Source organism: Bos indicus x Bos taurus, chromosome X (assembly GCF_003369695.1).
Source record: "Bos indicus x Bos taurus breed Angus x Brahman F1 hybrid chromosome X, Bos_hybrid_MaternalHap_v2.0, whole genome shotgun sequence".
NCBI classification, from domain to species: Eukaryota; Metazoa; Chordata; class Mammalia; order Artiodactyla; family Bovidae; genus Bos; species Bos indicus x Bos taurus.
The window spans coordinates 72310124-72336149 of record NC_040105.1 but is presented as its reverse complement, the minus strand read 5'-3'; the positions used below and the strand labels follow the sequence as shown (position 1 = coordinate 72336149).

At 38.2% G+C, this 26026-nt stretch overlaps 1 protein-coding gene across 1 annotated transcript; it reads right to left on the bottom strand.

The window, feature by feature from the left end:
• Positions 1–1123: 1123 nt before the first annotated feature.
• TENT5D (terminal nucleotidyltransferase 5D) lies at positions 1124–24832 on the bottom strand. The gene is made up of 3 exons (XM_027533407.1): positions 24748–24832; positions 10347–10406; positions 1124–3906 (listed from the first exon to the last, which is right to left on the bottom strand). Exon 3 carries the CDS (start codon positions 3885–3887, stop codon positions 2715–2717), a length of 1173 nt encoding a protein of 390 aa, XP_027389208.1. The 5' UTR covers positions 3888–3906; positions 10347–10406; positions 24748–24832; the 3' UTR covers positions 1124–2714.
• Positions 24833–26026: the final 1194 nt, after the last annotated feature.

Genomic DNA, 26026 nt, shown 5'->3' with positions numbered 1-26026 from the left:
TAATGGGATGACATGCTATAGAGTTATATTTAAAATAACTTCTATTAATTCCTTTAGGCCATGAAGCTGGCATTAATTTCTTTATAAAAAGCTTTTCCATTTATTATCCTAATAAACAGAATGAGATAAAACTGCTTTTCAAGGCAACTAGCCTTATCTTGGAGGGATGCTCATATGCTAATGAAAAAAATATATATTTTCTGCTCAGTTGGGAGCAAAGAACACAGCATAGCTTGATGATGGTATCTATAAAGAAAACCATGAGAGATAAAGCTTTAGCTTTCTCTTTAGTGATACCATTTCCTTCAACAAATATGGGTTCCCTCTCAAGAAAAAATTTGAGCTTTAAAAATGCCAATTCTGAAGCTTTTCTGCTATAATGGAAACACATGCTTGACACATTAGGAGGAAACATGCAGCTCTCAGGTCATTCTTCCAGCAGTATTTAAAGCTTTAGGAGAATATCACAGGGAATTCACTTTTTAGGGAAGGAGTTCAAACTCAGTAGGACCAAAGGAAGTTAAGGAAGCACATGGGTGATAAGATATGCTTCCAAATAGCTTCAAAATTCTGTTATTCATCATAAAATGTTACTCTGGAATATACTGAACCTTTACCCGTGACTCATCACTATCATAGTTCTTTTATTCTTAAATACTTTTCCTATACATCTTGTTGGAGAAGGCAATGGCACCCCACTCCAGTACTCTTGCCTGGAAAATCCCATGGAGAGAGAAGCCTGGTAGGTTGCAGTCCATGGGGTCGCTAGGAGTCGGACACGACTGAGCGACTTCACTTTCACTTTTCACTTTCCTGCACTGGAGAAGGAAATGGCAACCCACTCCAGTGTTCTTGCCTGGAGAATCCCAGGGACAGGGGAGCCTAGTGGGCTGCTGTCTATGGGGTTGCACAGAGTTGGACATGACTGAAGTGACTTAGCAGCAGCATACATCTTGTAATTTTTTTTGGGGGGGTACTGTTAATATAGCATATAATTCGTCAGTTTTACACACAAGCACTCTCATTAACTGAAAACTAAAGCATATATTAAGACAGAAAGATCAGTCATTTTTAGCCAATACATTATGCCGCCAATAGACTACTGAATTTTCTTTTTAATATAGCATTTGTAAATTCTTTATTTGTCCCAAGCAAGATATTGAATACATACAATGTTTTAAAGCTTCATGCTTGTGAGATACATATATAGTATTTATATAGATTCATATTCATATATATGAATAATATAACTCTTTAAAAATATACTAATAGCCAAAGGTACTGTGGTGAAAAAAACATCTCATAAATACTGGTCATTTGAAAATGCCATCTTTGGTGTACTTCTTGAGTCCAATAACGTAATACAGAGAAGATGGATTAAGGACAGTCATTTAAGTGACAAATTCTCAGACTATGCCTGTTGGATCATGCTGTGATGGAAAAACTTGAAATGGCCAATGAAAACTGAGATGGAAACTAATAAAAATTCAGAAGCAAGTAAAAATAGTGAAGTTATCTGAGGGCCTTATTTATATTCATTCAGGATAGGTCCTCCTGTCGTCCCAGGTAATATTGGTCATGGATCCTTTTCTTCATTATAGGAAGAAAATATTGCTTTATTCCCATAGGCATATTGCTAGCAGAATATGTGATATAGTGAGTAGATATTCAGATACTTGATGAACATATAAAATTGTTGAATAAATTCCAGCACTATGCAAAATCTCACATGAGGAGGCACTTGAGTGTCATGTTAGAAACATCTTTGGTAAGAGCAAGATGGAAAAAAGCTTTAGCGAGTAATAATGAAAATATATTCACTTACTTATTAACACTAAAATCTCCACATATTAAGACATTGGTCATATAGGTCATAAAAATGGTAAATGCCATGGATAAAATCCTCTGTCAGCTTTTTGCTTTTTGACATTTAGAGTGTTTGTTTTTTTTTTTAACCAGAGGATAATAGAAAACTTCACATTCAGAGTTGGTCATTTTCATTCTTTTCAACTGTTTGGGGGAAAAAATGAAGAAATCTGTATAAATGGTCACAGTATTGGCTGTCCAGCTGGGTGTATTATTCTTCAGATCCACAAATCAACTTGATAGTTGATAAATTACTAATGTCCAGTGTTTTCCAGAATCATTTTTTTCAGTGTTCCTTAAAACTGTATTAAGAGTTTGTATCTAAATCAATTAGGAAACAAAATATATGCTTGCAAAGTCTAGGATTTTAATGTCTTCTGAATCTGTTGTCTTTGAAATTAGGCATTTTTGTTAGGCATTGAAAATTCATTGACGGTACTATTCACTAGAAAAAGAAATGAAGTAAAGGTAGCAAAGGAACTGACTGAATACAGAATTGTTTGCACTGGTCTTTTCTGTACCTCTGGATTTTAAAACATGAGCCTGTTCTTTTATATTTTAATCAAATATTCAGTCATCTCTAATGTATTTGTCATAGCAAATTTGAGTTATAAGTAGTCAGTCAGATTTGAAAATCATTTTAAGTGGTCCACAATATTTGAAAGTTGTTATAGCTAATCAATAACATTTGAAGATCATTTAAAAAGGTCAGTTCATAGATGATATTGTATTTACTATGATGGTTTAAGCTGTAAATTATAAAATAGTTGGTAACTGCATAAATTTGGAAACTTGCTTTTAGAAGGTGTTTAATTAAAGCAAAGTTTCTATTGTGTGTGTGTGTGTGTTTAAATCATACCATTTGGCACATGAAAGTGCAGTGGGTGGTATGGCTGAAAGAATATAGGTGGTGGTCCAGATGTTACATAATAAGTAGGGTATCCTCCTTCAGCAACAAAGTATGGAGCAGGCTGATAAAAGCAAGTTACGTTGTCTGTATTAGGTAGGATATTCTGTTCTCCAAGTACTTTTAAAGCCATAAGGGCAATCATATTGAGGGTCTGCCTTCTTTCAAGCCCCATGAGGCAAACCGTGCTCTGATTCACGACTCCATGCAAGGTCATGAGGTAGTCATACTTGCTCTTTTCTTCACCTATGAAATGGTTGCGGAGGTATGATTCAATCTTCTTTTGCTGTTCTGCTACATCAGGAAAATCAATGAAGAATCTAGAACACATATAACGTTCCAGGGTCTTGATTTCTGCTTCACAAGCTGGTTTAAAGTCACGAACCAGCAAGTTGCTGTATTTCAGAAGGCCACCACCTCTAATTTCTTCAGGTTTTCTGGTAGATATAAGCTTGTACTGTAAATGTGTCATTGCTTCTTGGAAATCTCCATACATGCTTTCAGCTACCACAACAGGATAGCATTCATTGGTTAGGTTACCATTTTTGTCAGTATAGAAATCTAACATGGGATCCAAGACAATTTGAAAGGAATCTACACTAAATTCAAATTGTCGTCTGAGTGAATTAACAAATTTTAGCTCGACATTCTTCCCAGTGTTATTTGACAGAGAGATGAGACTCCAACGATCATGCTTATTGCAAACTTTAACCATCTTCTGCACATAAGCCTCTTTCATGGTATTCAGGGTGATCTTATCCTTTTTTACACCTTTTGGTAAAAAGTCGAATAGACAACCTAGAACTACATCCTTAACAACCTGAAATTCTTGATCACTTGGTAGTTCAACACCAAAAATGACATCCAGATCCTTATAGCTGATTCCACTGTGGCTTGCAAGTATGTAACTTGCTGTGGAACCATTCAATCGAGTATCTTTAACAATAATTCCTTGCTCTATCAGTTGATCTTTCACAACATGAATAATATCTTTTGGTTTTACTGCCAATGTGGGGAAATTTCCCCTTCCATGAACTGGAATTACTTCATCTAACACTTTATCCAGTGTTATAACTTGATCCCAAGTGAGATTGCTGAATCTGATTTCAGACATTATGAGGTCAGTAGATCAACTAGAAAGTAAACAAAATATTGAGAAGAAATTTAGCATCTTGAAATCAGCGTTTAGCTAAAGCATATGAAAACTCAAGCATAGACTTACCTTAAACATAAATAAAACTAATACTAGACAGTAAATTATCAGTGCATCTAACTGTGTTCAAATATATAAGTGAAATAAAGGCCACTATGATTGTGTCAAAATTGTTAGATTGATTGGTTCATGTAAACAAACATTCTCACAGATGTGTTAGAGTTGTAATTATTTTTGATGTGAAATTGTGGGCTTTCTCAATCTTTCTTTATAAACACTATAATGAGTATCTTTGGTGGTATAAATGTTGTTCACAAGACAACCATGGTATATAATAGAGGTTAACGGTCATGAATTTAAAGTGAGATCAGATAGCATGTCTGTGTATGTTAGACACAACTGATTGAACAGCATACTATTTAAAAGCAATATATAGCATCTTTAATCCAAAAGCATCATTATATTATTGTTTCATATATATATTGTTACTCTCATTTTTAAGAAAATTACTGAAGTCCATTATTACAGTATGAACTCCTTGAATTGCTTGAGGGTAAGGAGAGTACCTAATGCAAAACCTCTTCTATGTTCCTGGTAGTTGTTAAAGAAATGCTGGTTGAAGAAAATAAAGAATGTCATTAAAAAAGAAATTCTACTACTACATTTGTCTCCAAAATGAGAACAATTACATACAAAAGCATAAGATTCCTAATTTTGATTTCTGCAGATTTGTAATATGACATGCTTAGAAAATTTTATACTTGGGGGAGTATTAGGAAGTTAAAATTATAGACATTATAAATATAACTAAATTTAATTACATTATGATCTAATTAGGTACATTTATAGTTATTACATGGATCTTCAAATACTTTCTTAAAGCTATTTAAACAATAAACCTAGTAAATGAAGTTCATTATAGACATAGATTTGGGTTTAGGCATTCTTTCCCGAATTCCAGAAATAAAAATTACACAGAGCTTAAGACAGATTTATGTAGACAGTATTCGTACTTGGCTTAACTAGGGAGGTGTTAGAACAGAGTTTAAATATTTAGCCTTTTATGTTGTGTATTTCCCCAGTAGAACTATAGCAAATAGAATCATCTTATTTCAAATCTACTGAATCATTGACTACACTAAAGCCTTTGACTGTATGGATCACAATAAACTGTGGATAATTCTTAAAGAGATGGGAATACCAGACCACCTTACCTGTCTCCTGAGAAACCTGTATGCAGGTCAAGAAGCACCAGTTAGAACTGTATATGTAAAATGGACTGGTTCAAAATTGGGAAAGGAATATGTCAAAGTTATATATTGTCACCCTGCTTATTTAACTATATCCAGAGTACATCATGCAAAATGCTGGGCTGTTTGAATCACAAGCTGGAGTCAAGACTGCCAGGAGAAATATCAACAACCTCAGATATGCAGATGACACCACTTTAATGGCAGAAATTGAAGAGGAACTGAAGAGCCTCTTGATGAGGGTGAAAGAGGAAAGTGAAAAAGCAGGCTTAAAAGTCAACATTCAAAAAACTAAGATCATGGCATCTGGTCCCATTACTTCATGGCAAATAGAGGGAGGAAAAATCGAAACAGGGGCAGACTTTATTTTCTTGGGCTCCAAAATCATTGTGGATGGTGACTGCAGCCATGAAATTAAAAGATGCTTACTCCTTGGAAGAAAAGCTATGGCAAACCTAGACAGCATATTAAAAAGCAGAGACATTACTTTGCCAGCAAAGGTCCACATAGTCAAAGCTATGTTTTTTCCAGTAGTCATGGACGGATGTGAGAGTTGGACCATAAAGAAGGCTGAGCACCAAAGAATTGATGCTTTCAAATTGTGCTGGAGAAGACTCTTGAGTGTCCCTGTGGACTGCAAGGAGATCAAACCAGTTAATCCTAAAGGATATCAACCCTGAATATTCATTGGAAGTACTGATGCTGAAGCTGAAGCTACAATACTTGGGCTACTTGATATGAAGAAATGACTCACTGGGAAAGACCCTGATGCTGGGAAAGATTGAGGGCAGGATTAGAAGGAGGTGACAGAGGATGAGATGATTGGATGGCATCACCAACTCAATGGACATGAGTTTGAGAAAACTTCAAGATAGTGAAGGACAGGGAACCCTGGTGTGCTGTACGTTCCCCAAATCCTTTTTTAAATGCAAATTTATTTTGCAAATGGAAAATTTTCTTTATGGAATGGCAAATTTCCTGTTAAATATTAGGTAAAAGTTAAAAACTCAATGTCCGAGGGAACTGCCTGGTGACCCACTGGTTATGATTATGTACTCTCACTGCTTAAGGCCTGGGTTCAATCCTTGGTCAGGGACCTAAGATCCCACAAGCCATGTAATGTGTCAAAAAGGAAAAATAAATCAATGGCCTAACCCCACACTTACAATCTTCATTTAATCCCTACTTCTAATCACTAACAATCTGAAAATAAAGATCATTTACATTGCTATACTGACATTACTGAAGTTATCAAATTTGTTTCCATACAAAAGTTTCCAGGACCTTTATATGTAAATAAAACCAACCAAAAATAAGCAATCTGTTACAGCCCGGACAGGAAACCAGTGCTCTTTTACTGTAAAACCTCCAGTTTAGTAACACTAAGGTGTCTTGTTTGTGTGAATGCCCTGAGCCTGAGATGTACAACCAAGCACAGAGTGATAGCTGTGTCTGGCTCTGTGGTTCCATGGATGTGCCTCATATTGCTTAAGGCAGCCCCGAAGGGGGATTTTGACATGGAGTTTATACAATCCTGCCAATGAAAAGAGGTGTCCTTTGTCCCCATGAGGGGAGCAGCAAAAAATGGATGAGCGTATCGTCTGAACTTTTCCTTTCCTGGTCAACTTTTCCTGGGCTCTTTGACCATTTCATAACTGCTTAGGGAATTGAAGCTACTAACCTTGAGGGAATTGAAGCTGCTAACCTTGTATGCCAGATTGTAGATTTTTGGAGAATTTTTCAATTCATGCTGTTGTGTTCTTCTAGCTAGATCCCCATCTCAAGTTTTGCTAGTACTATAGTACCTAACCTTATTAGAGATCAAAAGTTATATCTCAGCTGTTTTCTTATAAACTGCAAGCAGGAACACATTAGGGAGCTAGGTGGAGCTCTAGCTCTAGGAACATCTCCTTGGCAAGAAATCACTCTCCTGGCAGCCTGCATGAGATCCTAGAAACCCAGAGATGAGTCCTTGTCATGCTCATGCCTCTGGACTATATGGATAGAGGCAATGCTAGCAAACATGAGATTTCTGAGAAAACAAATCATGGAATCCAAGATTTGGGTACATGGAAAGCACACCAAAAGGCTACTCTGTAACACCCCAGGTGGCATCAGGGGAAATCAAATAAAGATCTTGATGATAAAGGACTGGACATCAATTTGGGATACTCCTAGGTCCAACCCTGGTGCATCTCCACCCATCCTTGCTTGTGAGATGAGGAAGGCGGACAACTAAGACAGTTTGGGATGCCACCAGGTCCACCCCTGGGTGCATCTTCACCCCCCCCCCAATTTGTGGAAAGAGTAAGGATAGACATAAACATACATTTTGGGATGCTGCAGGGTCTACCCCTGGCACATCTCCACCCCTGCTCAGTGGTAGAATGAGGAGGGCCAGATGAAACAAACAATGCACCTGTCAGTAAGGTAGATGAAGTCCAACCAGATGGTCAGAAAGAGGAAGCTTTTGATGGAGAGTCTACCTCTTCCCCATCTAGAGCAGGGAAGGATGCCTCTGGTAGAGAAACAAAAGTGCTGAATGCTGCTTTTTCTCTCTTATAGATGGGAGCTTCATATAGTTCCAGTACTACCCCTTTAGACTGCATCTTCAAAAACTGGGATAAGTTTGATCCCCAGAGCCTAAAAAGTCCCTTATATTCAGGCATTTTTTGATTTAAGAGAAGATCTCCCCAGAGAGACAATCCCTGCTGGAACAACATCTTATCAGTCAGTCTGCCCCTGTCATCAGAGCCAATTTGGTTTAAATTTTAGCTACGAAGGAGAGATGACATTTTTGACACTGGATGGCCATGATATTCTTTAGAATCCAGTGAAAATTGATTAAAATAAAATCTTTTTAAAACTGCAAAACTGGTTCCTTTTACATGTACAATTAGGAAAAAACTAGCTTGTTAAAATACTTTTTTTTTTTTTTTTGGAACTATGATCCTGTCTGAGAAGCAAAAACATGCCTAGAAAAATCGTGAAGTTAACTTTCCATGTCCTTGAGAGATTCAGCCCACCCTGTCTGAAACTCCAGCTGTGAGCAAATTAGCAGAACTTCAAGCCAAGGGGAAAAAAAGGACAAAGAGACATTTTAAATCTCAAGCAAAAAACTGAGATCTCTGTTGGTCCAGATTTATATATGTCTCAGTGGTCTTCGTCTTTGGATAATATTGCTGAGGTTAATTTGTCATAGTTGCTGAAGGAAAGTAAGATGTATGTTTTTAATAAACAGACATAAGGGATGGAATTACATTTTATTAAAGGAAAAGGAAGTTAAGTCTGACTTATAGGTGATTGTTCTCTGAGTGGGAAAATAAAATGATGAATTCAGAAAGTGTAAAAAAGGTTTGTAGCAAGTATACAAAAAGTATGTGACAAGTGGAAGAGAGTTTTGTGCATGGCATAAGTACTTTAAGACATTAAACTGCCTTTGAAATATTTTATTATTACTTGGGCTAAGTATAACTATTGTTTCACATTGAATATAAGCCAGTGCCAAACTAGAAGTTGGTTTTCTTTCCCTATTAAAAGAACAAAATTTTCTTAGAATATGGCTTTTGATATGTTATATTGCCAAGAGGTTTAATTAAGTTATTAAAAAGACACTCTCAGTTTAAAGCTTATCTCAGTAACCAATCTGTAAATAAAGATCAGATGCTCCAAGATCTACAACCAGGAGATTAACAACAGGCTATAGTCATTTAACAAACTAAATCAGATAACCTGGAGATATCACTGGGCTATACCTAATGGAAGTTCTTGACTTAAGTTCTTACTTATAATGTTGCCTGTTTCGAAAGTGTTGTCCCTTACATTATCAAGTGTGTGACAACAATTGTAATAGAGTGACTCTATATATGAGAAGAAGCAACAAGACAAGACTATTTTCCTAGACCAAGAGGCTAGTAAGACAGATGTGGTCCAGAAACTTTTGCTATTCAAAGGGCCTAGTCCAGTAACAGCACACTGAGTGGCCTATCAGTGAAATCTTCAACAGACCTGGGAATGAACCTTCCTACAAGATGGCAATAAAATGTCCCCAAACCATGGTCAAACTCATAGCCACGATGGGGTCCTGTGATTGAAAACTGGCACTTGCTATCTGACTCTGCTGCTGCTGCTAAGTCGCTTCAGTCGTGTCCGACTCTGTGCGACCTCATAGACTGCAGCCCATCAGGCTCCACCGTCCCTGGGATTTTCCAGGCAAGAACACTAGAGCAGGCTGCCATTTCCTTCTCCAATGCATGAAAGTGAAAAGTGAAAATGAAGTCGCTCAGTCGTGTTCGACTCTCAGAGACTCCATGGACTGCAGCCTACCAGGCTCCTCCGTCCATGGGATTTTCCAGGCAAGAGTACTGGAGTGGGGTGCCATTGCCTTCTCTGCTATCTGCCTCTACAAAGATTAAAACATGGCAACATCCCCTGAGAGGAATTCAGGTAGAAATCAGAAATTAGGCACTCACTCTGTACTCTGGGAAAAACAGGACTTTAGACAGTCAGATATTTTCAGGAAAACAATTTTTCTTGAGCCCAAGTTCTTACATCTTCTCATACCTCAAAAAAATACTAAAATTGTTACAAGATTTGTCTGTTAAAGTTCAGATGTCACCGTTTCAACTACTTCTAACTGGATTTGTTCCATTCTTATAAACAGGGCAACCCAAGTGTTGACTCTATCTAGACCAGGATCAAAATTACTACCAAATGTAACCTGATTCTTATTCTTGTTTGGACCACTGATTACAATAACTCTTTTACTGATTTTTGGTGTCTACCTTTTTACTTTCTAAAGAATACAACAACTTCCTAGACAAAATAATGGTGATACAGAGATTCTGGTCATTCTTCAAAATGGACTCCCCTGATGTTCCACTCTGGTCACATATGTAATCTTCATTTACAAGCTCTCCTTGGTGAAAAACTATCTTGACTATAATAATTGTAATCATCTTATTCTTGCTGTTTGCTCCTTACATTTGTGTCTGTATAATGGGATTTGTTTCTAACCGTTTGAAAGCTTTTAAATTACAAATGATTGTTCATCCCCCTGCAGTTTCTACTACCTCCTCTAGTTATTACTTGGGGCTCTTAGATCAGAGACCCTATATCAAAGGGTAAGGAGAAAATGTTGCTTCAACAATTTAAGGTCAGCACCACTCACCAGCAGGAAGCAGTTATAGACAGATTTCTTTGCCCCTTTCTCTTCAGCAGCAATATTCTCCTAAAAGAAAAAGCAGGGAGAGAGCAGGTTGACAGGAAGTCTCAGAGTGTCTAGGACCCCCAAGAAGGAGGAGGCAGCAAATATTTTTTTAAATTCATACATGCTTTTGCCTTATTCACATAGGACATGTTTTGCTTACGCTCTGTGTTACTATGACAACAATCTATCTTGCCTAAAAACTAGCTTTCTTTAGGCCAAGAGCTAATGGTTACAAACAATATTTCTCACATAGGGACATGCTGCTCAGATCAAGCTCTCCCTGGCTAGTCTTGAACCAATGTTATTTCAAAATGTATGTTATGAAAAAAGGTCTGGGTAAAACTTTCACAGCCTTAAGCTCTGGGTTAACCCATTCCTTCTGGCTAATCTCATGCTGCTGTCATCTCAGAATGTATGTTACAGGAAAGGGTCTGGGGAAAATTTTCACAACCTTGAGGCATTCCTTTTATCTATTCTTAACAGCTAACATAAAAGTATATAATGGTCTGCTTAAACTACTGAGGCAGGTACTTTTTCTACCCCCTTCTGATATCTATGTCAAAAGCCTTTTCTATCACTTTCACTTTAATAAAAGCCCTGCTACACAAAGGCTCTTGAGTGATTGAGACTGCATCTTTTGTCCCAGAATTAAATCTTCTTTGGAGACCACAAATCTGGCACCAACCACCATTCACCATATGCTAAACTATCATCTTGGGGGCTCATCCAGGATATGAACCCGGGACCTCTCATGACTGAAGTGAAAACCATGCCCCTAGCCCAACTAGCCAGTTTTGTCTGTGACACAAAAGCTCTGAGTGATTGAGGCCATGTCTTTGGTCCCAGAGTTAAATCTTCTTCAGAGACCATCAATCTGGCAGCACCATTCACTAAACACTGTAAGCTATCAGTATCTAAACAGGCCTTTTTTTTTTTTTTTTTAATTTGGAGATTTGGATTGACATATATACACCACTGATAAATAGATAACTAGTAAGAACATACTGTATAGTACAGGAGACTCTAATGCACTATGGTGACCTGAATGGGAAGGAAGTCCAAAAGGGAGGGGATATTTGTATATACATAGCTGATTCATTTTGCTGAACAGTAGAAATTAATACAACATTATAAGAGAACTATACTCCAATAGAAATTAATTTTTTTTTAAATTCCCAGCAGAGAACATTTTTTTGCTTGATTATTGTGCTAACCCATAGCATGTGATACCAGTTAGAGATAATAAAATATCTGAGTCAGTTCTAATAAGGTGGATGAAACTGGAGCCTATTATATAGAGTGAAGTAAGTCAGAAAGAGAAACAAAAATACTATATATTAACACATGCATATGGAATTTAGAAAGATGGTAACAATGATCCTACATGAAAGGGAAGCAAAAGAGACACAGATATAAAGAACAGACTTTTGGACTCTGTGGGAGGAGGTGAGGGTGGGATGATTTGAGAAAAAAGCATTGAGACATGTATATTACCATATGTAAAACAGATGACCAGCACAAGTTTGATGCATGAAGCAGGACACCCAGTGCTCTGGGACAACCCAGAGGGACAGGGTGGGGAATGAGATGGGATGGGGGTTCACGATGGGAGGACACATATATACCCGTGGCCGATTCATGTCTGTGCATGGCAAAAATCACCACAATATTGTAATTATCCTCCAATTAAAAAAATAAAATAATTTAAGAAATAAAAGCAGTGAAAGGCAAAGTGAGTGAGTTGCTTTAAATGGGATAAAAGTGATCTCTGTGACAGTAGAGAGCTTCAGTGATTTAGTTGCCTGATTACAGTAAGTCTGTTTCTAATATGCATAATATTGATAGGACTGAAATTGAAGATTAATGCACTTTTAACTCACTTTGCCTTGAAAGACATGAGTATTTTGCAGTTATCACTACATATGAACAATTTATCTATGTATCTCAACTACCTTGAGTCCACAGTAATCATGCATATTTCTTTTTCTAAATTCCTACAATATCCACCTATATCATCTTAAGGCAATGCTTAGAATGGTCACCAAATCAGAACAAATATTCCTTTATAGAGATAGGGATGATTCCATAGAATATTTCAGATTACAGGCATACTTCAAAGATACTTTGAGTTTGGTTACAGACAACCACAATAAAGCAAATATTGGGAATTAACTGGCAGTCCCATGGTTAGGACTCTGGGTTCTCAACATCAAGGGCCCAGGTTCAATCCCTGGTCAGGGAAATAAGATCCCACAAGCCTTGTAGTGTGGGGCATGTTGGAGCCACTCTTCCTTCATTCTGAACTCTTTGAGGTAGAAAAAATATAGACAGCCATGTACGGTGAGATTGATAAAGACCCTAGGTTAAATGAGAAGCTATGTCTGTCTTACTAAATAAAGCAAATATTGCAATAAAGCAAGTCATATATGTTTTGGTTTTCAGTACATATGATATTTGTATTTACACTGGTCTGTAGTTTATTAATGGAGTAGGAAATGGCAACCCACTCCAGTATTCTTGCCTGGAGTATCTCATAGACTAAGGAGCCTGACAGGCTACAGTCCATAGGGTCGCAAAGAGTCAGACAAGACTGTAGCGATTTAGCATGCATGCATGTAGTTTATTAAAGTGTGCAATGGCATTGTCTAAAAAAATGTGCATAATTAAAAATACTTTACTGCTAAAAAAAACTAACCATCACCTGAGCCTTCAGTGAATCATAATCTTTTGCTGGTGGAGGATTTTTCCCCAATGTTGATGGCTGCTGATTGAGAAGGGTGGTGACTGCTGAAGATTGGGGTGCCTATTGATGCTTTTGAACTGTGGTGTTGAAGATCCCTTGGACTGCAAGGAGATCCAACCAGTCCATTCTGAAGGAGATCAGCCCTGGGATTTCTTTGGAAGGAATGATGCTAAAGCTGAAACTCCAGTACTTTGGCCACCTCATGCGAAGGGTTGACTCATTGGAAAAGACTCTGATGCTGGGAGGGATCGGGGGCAGGAGGAGAAGGGGACAATGGAGGATGAGATGGCTGGATGGAATCACTGACTCGATGGATGTGAGTCTGAGTGAACTCTGGGAGTTGGGTGATGGACAGGGAAGCCTGGCGTGCTGCGATTCATGGGGTTGCAAAGAGTCGGACACGACTGAGCGACTGATCTGATCTGATCTGATGGCAATTTCCTAAGACAATGAAGTTTTGGCACATCAACTGACTCTTCCTTTCATGAATGATTTCTCTGTAGCATGCAATTCTGATTGATAGCATTTTACTCACTACAGAACTTCTTTCAAAATTGCAGTCAATCCTCTGAAACCCTTTATCAACTTAGTTTATGTAGTATTCTAAAATCCTTTGCTGTCATTGCAACAATCGTCACAGTATCTTCCTCAGGGATAGCTTTCATCTCAGGAAATCACCTTCTTTGATCATCCATGGAATTATCTCTTCATCCACTAAAGTTTTATCATGAGAGTGCAGCAATTCAGTCACATCTCTAGGATCCACTTCTAATTCAAAGTCTATTGCTATTTCTACCATATCTGAAGTTACTTCCTTCATTGAAATCATGAATCCTTCAAAGTCATCCATGAGGGTTGGTTATTTCAAACTCCTATTAAATGTTAATATCGTGACTTCTTCCCATGAATCACTAATGTCCTTAATAGCATCTAGAATGGTGAATCCTTTCCAGAAGGTTTTATATTTACTTTGCCAAGATCCATCAGAAGAACCACTATGACGGCTACAGTCTTAAAAAAGACATTTCTTAAATAACAAAACATGAAATAAAAATAAGTCTATGGGCTACAGGATGGATATTGTGTTCAGTTCAGTTGCTCAGTCGTGTCTGACTCTTTGTGACCCCATGAATTGCAGCACGCCAGGCCTCCCTGTCCATCACCAGCTCCCGGAGTTCACTCAGACTCATGTCCATCAAGTCGGTGATGTCATCCAGCCATCTCATCTCTGTCGTCCTCTTCTCCTCCTGCCCCCAATCCCTCCCAGCATCAGGGTCTTTTCCAATGAGTCAACTCTTCGCATCAGGTGGCCAAAGTACTGGAGTTTCAGCTTCAGCATCAGTCCCAGGACTGATCTCCTTTAGGATGGACTGGTTGGATCTCCTTGCAGTCCAAGGGACTCTCAAGAGTCTTCTCCAACACCACAGTTCAAAAGCATCAATTCTTCGGTGCTCAGCTTTCTTCACAGTTCAACTCTCACATCCATACATGACCACTGGAAAAACCATAGCCTTGACAGGCATGAAAACAGTATTAATCTTGTATATCTCCATCAGAGCTCTTTGGTGACCATGAACATTGCAAATGAGTAGTAATATTTTGAAAGGAAACTTTTTTTCTGAATGGTAAGTTTCAACAATGGGCTTAAGATACTCAGCAAACCATTCTGTAAACAGGTGTACTGTCATCCAGGCTTTGTTGTTCCATTTATAGATGCAAGCAGAATAGATTTAGCATAATTCTTAAGGGTCCTAGGATTTTCAGAATGGTAAATCAGCATTGGCTTCAGGTTAAAGACACCATATCTACTAGCCCCTAAACAAGAGAGTCAATTTTGCCCTTTGAACCTTTGAAGTCAAGCACTGATTCTCTCCAGCTATGAAAGACCTTGATGGCATTTTTTTCCAATACAAAAACTGCTTCATCTACATTGAAAATCGGTTGTTTAATACATCCAGACTAAACATTTCTCCATATCAGCAACAAGACTGTTTTGCTTTATTATAATCTATTTCTTCTCTGGAGCTGCATTTTAAATTTCAAGAACTTTACCTTTGCATTCATGAATTGGTTGGTGTAAGAAGTCTAACTTTCAATTAATCTGGACTTTCTACCTGCCTTCCTCACTATGCTTACTCATTTCTAGCTTTTGATTTAAAGTGAGAGATGTGTGACTTTTTCAAGTGAACACTTAGAGAAGTCATTGTAGGGTTATTAATTGGCCTAATTTCAACATTGTTATGTCTCAGGAATAGGAAGGTCTGAGGAGGGGAGAGATTTGGGGGAAAGTCTGTTCAGTGGAGCACTCAGAACACTCATAACATTTATCAATTAAGTTCTTAGCCTTATAAGGTCACTGTTCTTGGTGCTCCAAGACAATTATAACAGTAACATCAAAGATCACCAATCACAATATACCATATATAATAAAAATGAAAAGTCTGAAATATTGCAAGAATTGACAAAATGTGACAGGTACAGAAAGTGAGAAACTGCTGTTGGAAAAATGATGCCAATATACTCATTTAAAGCATGGTTACATAGGCAGGACACTAGAAGACATAAAGCAAGATCCTCTATGACCCACCTCCTAGGGTAATGGAAATAAAAACAAAAGTAAACAAGTGGGGCCTTATTAGACTTAAAAGCTTTTGTACAGCAAAGGAAACTATAAGCAAGGTGAAAAGACAACCCTCAGAATGGGAGAAAATAATAGCAAATGAAACAACAGACAAAGGATTAATTTCAAAAATATACAAGTAGCTCATACAACTCAATACCAGAAAAATAAACAACCCAATCAAAAAGTGGGAAAAAAGACCTAAACAGAGATTTCTCCAAAGAAGACATACAGATGGCTAACAAACACATGAAAAAATGCTCAACATGGCTCATTATTAGAGAAATGCAAATCAAAACTACAATGAGATATCACCTCACACTGGTCAGAATGCCCACCTTCAAAAAGTCTACAGACAATAAATGCTGGAGATGGTGTGTCGAAAAGGAATCCTCTTGCACCACTGGTGGGAATGTAAATTGACACAGCCACTATGGAAGACAGTATGGAGATTTCTTAAAAAAAACTAGGAATAAAACCACCATATGACCCCACAATATATGGATCCTAGGCATATACCCTGAGGAAACCAACATTCAAAAAGACACATGTACCCCATTGTTCATTGAAACACTACTTACAATAGCTAGAATGTGGAAGCAACCTAGATGTCCATTGACAGATGAATGGATAAAGAAGTTCTGGTACATATACACAATGGAACGTCACTCAACAATAAAAAGGAACACATTTGAGTCATTTCTAATGAGGTTGATGAACGTAGAGCCTATTATACAGAGCGAAGAAAGTCAGAAAGAGAAAGATAAACATTGTATCAGTTCAGTTCAGTCACTCAGTCGTGTCCGACTCTTTGCGACCCCATGAATCGCAGCACGCCAGGCCTCCCTGTCCATCACCCCAGGCCTCCCTGTCCATCACTGACTCCCGGAGTTCACTCAGACTCACATCCATCGAGTCAGTGATGCCATCCAGCCATCTCATCCTCTGTCGTCCCCTTTTCCTCCTGCCCCCAATCCCTCCCAGCATCAGAGTCTTTTCCAATGAGTCAACTCTTCACATGAGGTGGCCAAAATACTGGAGTTTCAGCTTTAGCATCATTCCTTCCAAAGAAAACATTGTATACTGAAGCATATATACTAATGAATCTAGAAAGATGGTACTGAGTAACTTATTTGCAGGGCAGCAATGGAAACACAGACATAGAGAACAGATTTATGGACATAGGGAGAGGGGAGGAGAGGGTGAAATGTATATAGAGAGTAACATGGAAACTTACATCACCATATGTAAAATAGATAGCCGATGGGAAATTGTTGTACCTCTCAGGGAACTCAAACAGAAGCTCTGTATCAATGTTAGAGCGGTGGGATGGGGAGGGAGATGAGAGGGAGATTCAAGAGAGAGGGGACATTTGTATATTTATGGCTGATTCATGTTGGCTTGACAGAAATCAACAAAATTCTGTAAAGCAATTATCCTTCAATTAAAAAATAAATTTTAAAAAAGAATGGTTGCCACAAACCTTCAATTTGTAATAAAACAAATATGGTATTTCTAAAGTGCAATAAAGCAATGAACGATAAAATGAGATAGGCCTGTACATGACAGATGAAACTAGTTGCAGGATGTAAGAAAATAAAGATATATGTACTTAAGGTTGACCTCACGCAGTCTAATGCATTTTTAAATACAAATTCTTAGCTGCAACACCTTGAGGTAGACTCTTTCTCTTTGGCTGTCATACTAAATTTATGCCTGTGATAACTGAAGTTTTTAAAATGTGAAGGCTGAAGCTTTTTTTTTTTCATTTTTTTCATTTAAATTTATTTATTTTAATTGGAGGCTAATTACTTTACAGTATTGAAGGATGCTTGGGGATGGCTGAAGTTTTAAAAGTGTGTATAAAGTAAAACTGAAGTTAGACAATTCCAAAGAACTTGTTTTTCCTAGACATACAGATAGCTAACAAACACATGAAAAGATGCTCAACATCACTCATTATCAAAGAAATGCAAATCAATACCACTATGAGGTACCATTTCATGCCAGTCAGAATGGCTGCGATCCAAAAGTCTACAAGCAATAAATGCTGGACAGGGTGTGGAGAAAAGGGAACCCTCTTACACTGTTGGTGGGAATGCAAACTAGTACAGCCACTATGGAGAACAGTGTGGAGATTCCTTCAAAAACTGGAAATAGAACTGCCTTATGACCCAGCAATCCCACTGCTGGGCATGCACACTGAGGAAACCAGAATTGAAAGAGACACGTGTACCCCAATGTTCATCGCAGCACTGTTTATAATAGCCAGGACATGGAAGCAACCTAGATGTCCATCAGCAGATGAATGGATAAGAAAGCTGTGGTACATATACACAATGGAGTATTACTCAGCCATTAAAAAGAATACATTTGAATCAGTTCTAATGAGGTGGATGAAACTGGAGCCTTTTATACAGAGTGAAGTAAGCCAGAAAGAAAAACACCAATAGAGTATACTAACGCATATATATGGAATTTAGAAAGATGGTAACAATAACCCTGTATATGAGACAGCAAAAGAGACACTGATGTATAGAACAGTCTTTTGGACTCTGTGGGAGAGGGAGAGGGTGGGATAATTTGGGAGAATGGCATTGAAACATGTATAATATCATATATGAAACGAGTCGCCAGTCCAGGTTCAATGCACGATACTGGATGCTTGGGGCTGGTGCACTGGGATGACCCAGAGGGATAGTATGGGGAGGGAGGAGGGAGGAGGGTTCAGGATGGGGAACACATGTATACCTGTGGTGGATTCATTTTGATATATGGCAAAACCAATACAATATTGTAAAGTTAAAAAATAAAATTAAATTAAAAAAATGAGATTCATTAGTTCCTTGTTCCACTAAAATTGGAGTATGTTTTACATATAAGGATAGAAATAAACCTGTGTTTTGAGTCAAATTGTAGACAAATGACATTTTTCTATAAAAACTAGTACTAACATTAAGCTTTGTGGGAAATCTATGAAATTTTTATAAACACCATAATCACAATGTGTTTATCAGTTGCTCTAATAGACAGTTATTTTAAAATCTGAAGAATGAATCACATTATTTCTAATACTAAAACAGTTACAGTTTAGGTCAACTCACAAAACTATTGCATTTGCAAAGATTCACTTTCATTTTCCAAATTTATAACTTCTTACAAATGTACCTCAGATGATTACAAAGCTTTAGAAAAAATTTTTATTTTTTAATTTTCATATTTTTTAAAATGACATTTTACGTCAATTTTAAAATGTATTTAATAAAAATTTTCAACTACTAGAAGTGATAAAATGCTAAGAGATGTTGCTGTGCTTATTTTAATTAGGCTTGACCCATGGAAGGAAAGAAAAGAGAACATCCATTTCTCTTGTACCAGAAAATAGTGGAAGTGTGCAAGCTTTCATTCAGACCTAGAACAAGGCACATAGTTTCTATTTCAGTGTTATTCATATCCTGATCTGTCATTCTCTCCATTTTATGACCATCTCTCTTCAAATACTATGCTTAACTCCATTTGACATTCTAAAATTCAGTGTTCTTACTGACTGAAAATTTACATGAATTCTCAGTTTTTGCCACTGATGAAAGGGAAATAACTTGTTCATGAAATTCTTATATATGGGTGGCACCGTGCTAAAAGACGGTCTTTTGAGTGGAAAAGCTCAGGTGGAAAGTACATTGGGACAATAAAGATAAACATGGCAGTCACCTAGAGAAAAGAACACAAAGGTCCCAAAGAGAAGCAGCTGTGAATTTAAAGGCATGATTTATAGAAGCTGAAAATGAATTGCCTTTTCCCAGGTTAAACCTCTGCCCCTGATCCCTGAGAAATCTTATCACTTTCTTCCCATTCTGTCCCAACCCACATACATACACTGTTGTATTAATTTTTATTTTTTTGTGTGTTGTTATGGATATTGTTTATTGCTTTTCAGTTTTAAAAGCATGCATTATTCTAAAGAAATTGTCTCCCAATTCCTTTCAGTTTTAGTGCCAATCCTTTACAGTGGGAAGTACGAGAGCTGGAGGTACTGCCTCCTCCTTCTTTCCTATATTTCCTTACTTGGTTGACAGAGGTTGATAGCTGTGCAAATTCAATGGGCCACCAAATCAGGCCTATTTGACTTCTGACATACCTAATGAAAAGACCTGCTGACTCTCCAAACTGCCATTAACCTCAGTGAAGGGAGCTGGCCAGAGAGAACTCTAGTTTCCTTTGGAGGGAGTGACTAGGTGGGGATATTACTGAGATGACTCTAAAGTGCAATGGGTTTCTGGGCAAGCTGTAGGCTAAAGCTACCTGCTGCTGCTACTGCTGCTAAGTCACCCCAGTCCTGTCCGACTCTGTGCAACCCCATAGATGGCAGCCCACCAGCCTTCCTGTCACTGGGATTCTCCAGGCAAGAACACTGTAGTGGGTTGCCATTTCCTTCTCCAATGCATGAAAGTGAAAAGTGAAAGTGAAGTCACTCAGTTGTGTCCGACTCTAGCAACCCCATGGACTGCAGCCCACCAGGCTCCTCCATCCATGGGATTTTCCAGGCAAGAGTACTGGAGTGCGTTGCCATTGCTTTCTCTGTAATGCTGCTAAGTCGCTTCAGTCATGTCCGACTCTGTGCGACCCCATAGATGGCAGCCCACCAGGCTCCCCCTTCCCTGGGATTCTCCAGGCAAGAACACTGGGGTGGGTTGCCATTTCCTTCTCCAATGCATGAAAGTGAAAAGTGAAAGTGAAGTCACTCAGTTGTGTCCGACTCCTGCGACCCCATGGACTGCAGCATACCAGGCTCCTCCGTCCATGGGATTTTCTAGGCAAAAGTACTGGAGTGGGGTGCCATTGCCTTCGGCCATCCTTTCTACACTGGACCCTGTTCAGCTCCTCATGATAATAAATAATAAATTTATTATCATAATAAATCCAGTAACCAGGTAAGCGTTCCCTTCATCATTCCAGATCTCTTATCCCTTTGTGGATAACACTGCTAACACTGAAGGGATCAAGGATTCTCCAGAGGATGAAGGGGACCTCAGCATTATAGTCAATGACATATATACCTTCCACATGACTCAGGAGCACTATCTGAAGAAGCAGGATAGTAGGAACTCATCAGAATGCTCAAGGAAAAAGCCACAGCTTAGAAGAAAAAAAATCTCTTTGTTTGCATCTCTCCCCACCTCTCCCCTCATTGAACCCTCTGGCAGGCTGCAAGAACTCACTTCAAACAACTGCTACTCTCTTCAGTTTCTTCCAGGAAAGGAGCAACTGAAGCAGGCAGGGATGTGGCACTAGAGTGAGGCTCTGGAGGGGGCCTGCTGGTAATCACACAGGAGAATGGGAAGGGTGTCAAATAGAGAGAGATAAAAATGAAGAAAATAAAACAAAAATAAATAAATAAGGGGAGAAGGAAAGAAAAAGAAAAGAAATTAAGGAAGGAAGGAAGGAAGAACAAAGAGAGCAAGCACTTGCAGCAACTGCCAGGGCTGCTAAACCGCTGCTGTTCAAAGGCAAATGGGTGCTGAAATTACTGCCCCCAGTACACTCCTCTAGTCCAATTCACTCACTCCACAGATTCCCCTTCCTGCCAGGCTTAACTTGCTCTGTAGAGTAAAACCATTTCCATGGTAATCTGTAGTCACACAAAAGGTCGTCTGTAATATTGAGTCATGAGTACCTCCTATACCAGGCTCGTGATTGCTCCACTACTTCCCTTTTTTCTTTAGTGCTGAACTTTCTCCAGTGGAGTAATACTCCTTTTCTTCCTTTCCCTAAAGAGAAGGGGGATTTCTTCTCATTCCCATAAATAGTGTATTGCTTTTGTCATTCCTACCTTTCACTCATCCAACTCCTCCTATCACACACAAATGGGTAACTCACCCACTTCAATCTTTGTCAACACAAACACAAACTTAAATTCAGAAGGCAATATTTCCGAAAAAAAGTGGGTTTTTAAACTCTCTTTATTATGAGTTTGCTCCCTTTCTTTAACACCATCTGTTCTTTGTTTTGCTAGAAATATTTTAGGTCCTTATGTTTTTCTCTATATCTTTAGCCACTTCTCATAAGTGAAAACAGGTGGATGGCATTCCTTAAAGACACAATTTCAAAATTCTATCTTTGACAGTTTAAAGTATAACTACTTTAATGAATGGTTAAAGTAGAATTACTTTAATGGGTATCTGAGGAGGCCTTACAAGTAGCTGTGAAAGGAAGAGAAGTGAAAGGCAATGGAGAAAAGGAAAAGATTTACCCATTTGAATGCAGAATTCCAAAGAATAGCAAGGAGAGATAAGAAAGCATTCCTCAGTGTTCAATGCAAAGAAATAGAGGAAAGCAATAGAATGGGAAAGACTAGAGATTTCTTCAAGAAAATTAGAGATACCAAGGGAACATTTCATGCAAAGATGGGCTCAATAAAGGACAGAAATGGTACGGACCTAACAAAAGCAGAAGATATTAAGAAGAGGTGGCAAGACTACACAGAAGAACTATACAAAAAAGATCCTCATGACCCAGATAACCACGATGGTGGGATGAGTCACCTAGAGCCAGACATCCTGGAATATGAAGTCAAGTCGGCCTTAGGAAGCATCACTATGAACAAAGCTAGTGGAGGTGATGGAATCCCAGTTGAGCTATTTCAAATCCTAAAAGAAGATGCTATGAAAGTTTTGCACTCAATATGCCAGCAAATTTGGAAAACTCAGCAGTGGCCACAGGACTGGGAAAGGTCAGTTTTCATTCCAATCCCAAAGAAAGGCAATCCCAAGGAATGCTTAAACTGCTGCATAATTGCACTCATCTCACATGCTAGTAATGTCCAAAATTCCCCAAGCCAGGCTTCAACAATATATGAACTGTGAACTTCCAGATGTTCAAACTGGATTTAGAAAAAGGCAGCAGAACCAGAGATCAAAATGCCAGCATCCACTGGATCATATAAAAAGCTAGAGAATTCAAGAAATGCATCTATTTCTGCTTCATTAACTATGCTAAAGCATTTGACTGTGTGGATCACAACAAACTGTGGAAAATTCTTGAATAGACGGGAATATCAGACCACCTGACCTGCCTCCTGAGAAATCTGTATGCAGGTCAAGAAGCAACAGTTGGAACTGGACATGAAACAACAGACTGGTTCCAAATAGGAAAAGGAGTACATCAGAGCTGTATATGTTACCCTGCTATTTAACTTATATACACAGTACATCATGAGAAATGCTGGACTGGATGAAGCACAAGCTGGAATCAAGATTGCTGGGAGAAATATCAATAATCTTAGATATGCAGATGACATCACCCTTATGGTAGAAAGCGAAGAACTAAAGAGCCTCTTGATGAAAGTGAAAGAGGAGAGTGAAAAAGTTGGCTTAAAACTCAACGTTCAGAAAACTAAGATCATGGCATCTGGTCCCATCACTTCATGGCAAATAGATGGGGAACCAATGGAAACAGTGACAGACTTTATTTTGGGGGGCTCCAAAATCACTGCAGATGGTGATTGCAGCCATGAAATTTAAAGACTATTGCTCCTTGAAAGAAAAGTTATGACCAACCTAGATAGCATATTAAAAAGCAGAGACATTACTTTGCCAACAAAGGTCCATCTAGTCAAAGCTATGGTTTTTCCAGTAGTAATGTATGGATGTGAGAGTTGGACTATAAAGAAAGCTGAGTGCCGAAGAATTGATACTTTTGTATTGTGGTATTGGAGAAGACTCTTGATTGTCCCTTGGACTGCAAGGAGATCCAACCAGTCTATCCTAAAGGAAATCAGTCCTGAATATTCATTGGAAGGACTGATGCTGAAGCTGAAACTCCAATACTTTGGCCATCTGATGCAAAGAACTGACTCATTTGCAAAGACCCTGATGCTGGGAAAGATTGAAGGCAGAAGACTGGGGCGACAGACAATGAGATGGTTGCATAGCATCACCAACTCCATGGACATGAGTTTGAGTAAGCTCTGAGAGTTGGTGATGGACAGGGAAGCCTGATGTGCTGCAATCCATGGCTCCACAAAGAGTCAGACATGACTGAGCAACTGAACTGAACACTACTGAAATATACTAAGCTCTGATTAGTAATATTACATTCATTAATCTGACTATTGTTTCTAACCTTTGTTTGTAATAAAGGTTATTAACAATTATTTAACAAATTATTTAATTGTTCTACTGGCACACAAATAAGACTTCACTTTCAAGGTACTGAAAGACTGTGCAAAAGAGATAATGAATGAGTGCTTTATAGGAAGAAAAATGAGTGTTCCCTAGTGGCTCAGGCAGTAAAGAGTGCAATGTGGGAGACCCGGGTTCTATCCCTGCCTTGGGAAGATCTCCTGGAGAAGGGACTTGCAACCTACTCCAGTATTCTTGCCTGGGAAATCCTATGGACAAAGGAGCTTGGCAGGCCCCAATCCATGGAGTTGCGAAGAGTCAGATATGGTTGAGCGATTAACTCACACACACGTAAACATACTTGATTATTGATCACCTTAGTTTTAACTTTCATTCACTGATATGTAGTACTTAAACATACTTGATATCTAAAGAAAAAATTAAGTACAGAACTTTAATACTTCATTTTAGAAATCTATGAAGTTAAATTTTGAAAAACATTCACTATCAGGTTATTGAGATGTCAATGTGTTGGTCAGTTAATCTGGGGGTTTTGTATTTCCTTTACCTTAGATTTGCAAATAAACATAATTATTGATACTGCATGAACATGTGTTATATCTGCCATTTATTACTGTTGACTTAGCACAGAAACTGAAATCTTAAAATAATCACTGATGCTTTTTTCAGCACATTAACTGTGCTCAATTTTACCAGAGCCATATTGACACAATTATTAATAAAAGAGCTAATTTTCTAAGACATTCAGTATACATACTTTCGTTGAATAAAATCAGTTTTTGAATAAAACATAATTTCAATGTTTACACACAGCTGAAACTAAAAGTAATAACATTCCCTTTCTATGAGATTTCCTACCAGGTCTTTTGTTAGCACACTTTGTTGAATTTAACACCACCTTCCCTGAAGACTAACTTTCTTCTCCAGAGTTCCCCATAAACTGATCTCCTCACATTCTTTGTACTTCACTTGCAACAATCACACGGATACTGTTGCCAGGAGACCAGGAATATTACTGTTACATCATTACCACTATTATAGTTAAGAGTATTTTCAAATGAGCATTTTATATGAGACAATTATGATTTCCAAGTCTCAAATAAAACAATGCTACATTGGACATATTAAGGATTAAAAACATTTCTCAAGTTATTTTGACTTCAATAAAAAATAGTAAAAAAAAATAACATATACAGATGAATTTGTTGTTGTTGTTCAGTTGCAAAGTTGTGTGTGACTCTTTGCAACCCCATGAACTGCAGCACACCAGGCTTCCTTGTACTTCATTATCTCCATTAGTTTGCTCAAACTCGTATCTATTGAGTCAGTGATGCCATCCAACCATCTCATTCTCTGTTACCCCCTTCTCCTCTTGTCCTCAATCTTTGCCAGTATCAGGGTCTTTTCCAATGAGTTGGCTCTTTGCATCAGGTTGCCAAAGTATTGGAGCTTGTTTTAGTGTCAGTCCTTCCAATGCACATTCAGGGTTGGTTTCCTTTTAGACTGATTGGTGTGATCTCCTTGCCCTCCAAGAGACTCTCAAGAGTCACTATAGCTCCACAATTTGAAAGCATCTATTCTTTGGTGCTCAGCCTTCTTTGGGAGAATGGCATTTGGGAGAATGGCATTGGGAGAATGGCATTTGGGAGAATGGCATTGGGAGAATGGCATTTGGGAGAATGGCATTGAAATATGTATAATATCATATATGAAACGAGTCACCAGTCCAGGTTCCATGCACAATACTGGATGCTTGGGGCTGGTGCACTGGGATGACCCAGAGGGATGGTATGGGGAGGGAGGAGGGAAAAGGGTTCAGGATGGGGAACACATGTATACCTGTGGTAGATTCATTTTGATATATGGCAAAACCAATACAATATTGTAAAGTTAAACAATAAAATTAAATTAAAAAAATACCAGAAAGAGAAAATAAAAAGTAATCGCATTTAAAATCACTTTAAAGTATATCTAGGAGTAAACTTAACCATGAAGATGAAATATCTATATGCTGAAAATTATGAGCCATTGATCAAGGAAATTGAAGATAATTCAAAGAAATGGAAATGTATCCCATGCTCTTGAATTGGAAGAATTCGTAATGTCAAAATGGCCATATTATCATAAGCAATCTACA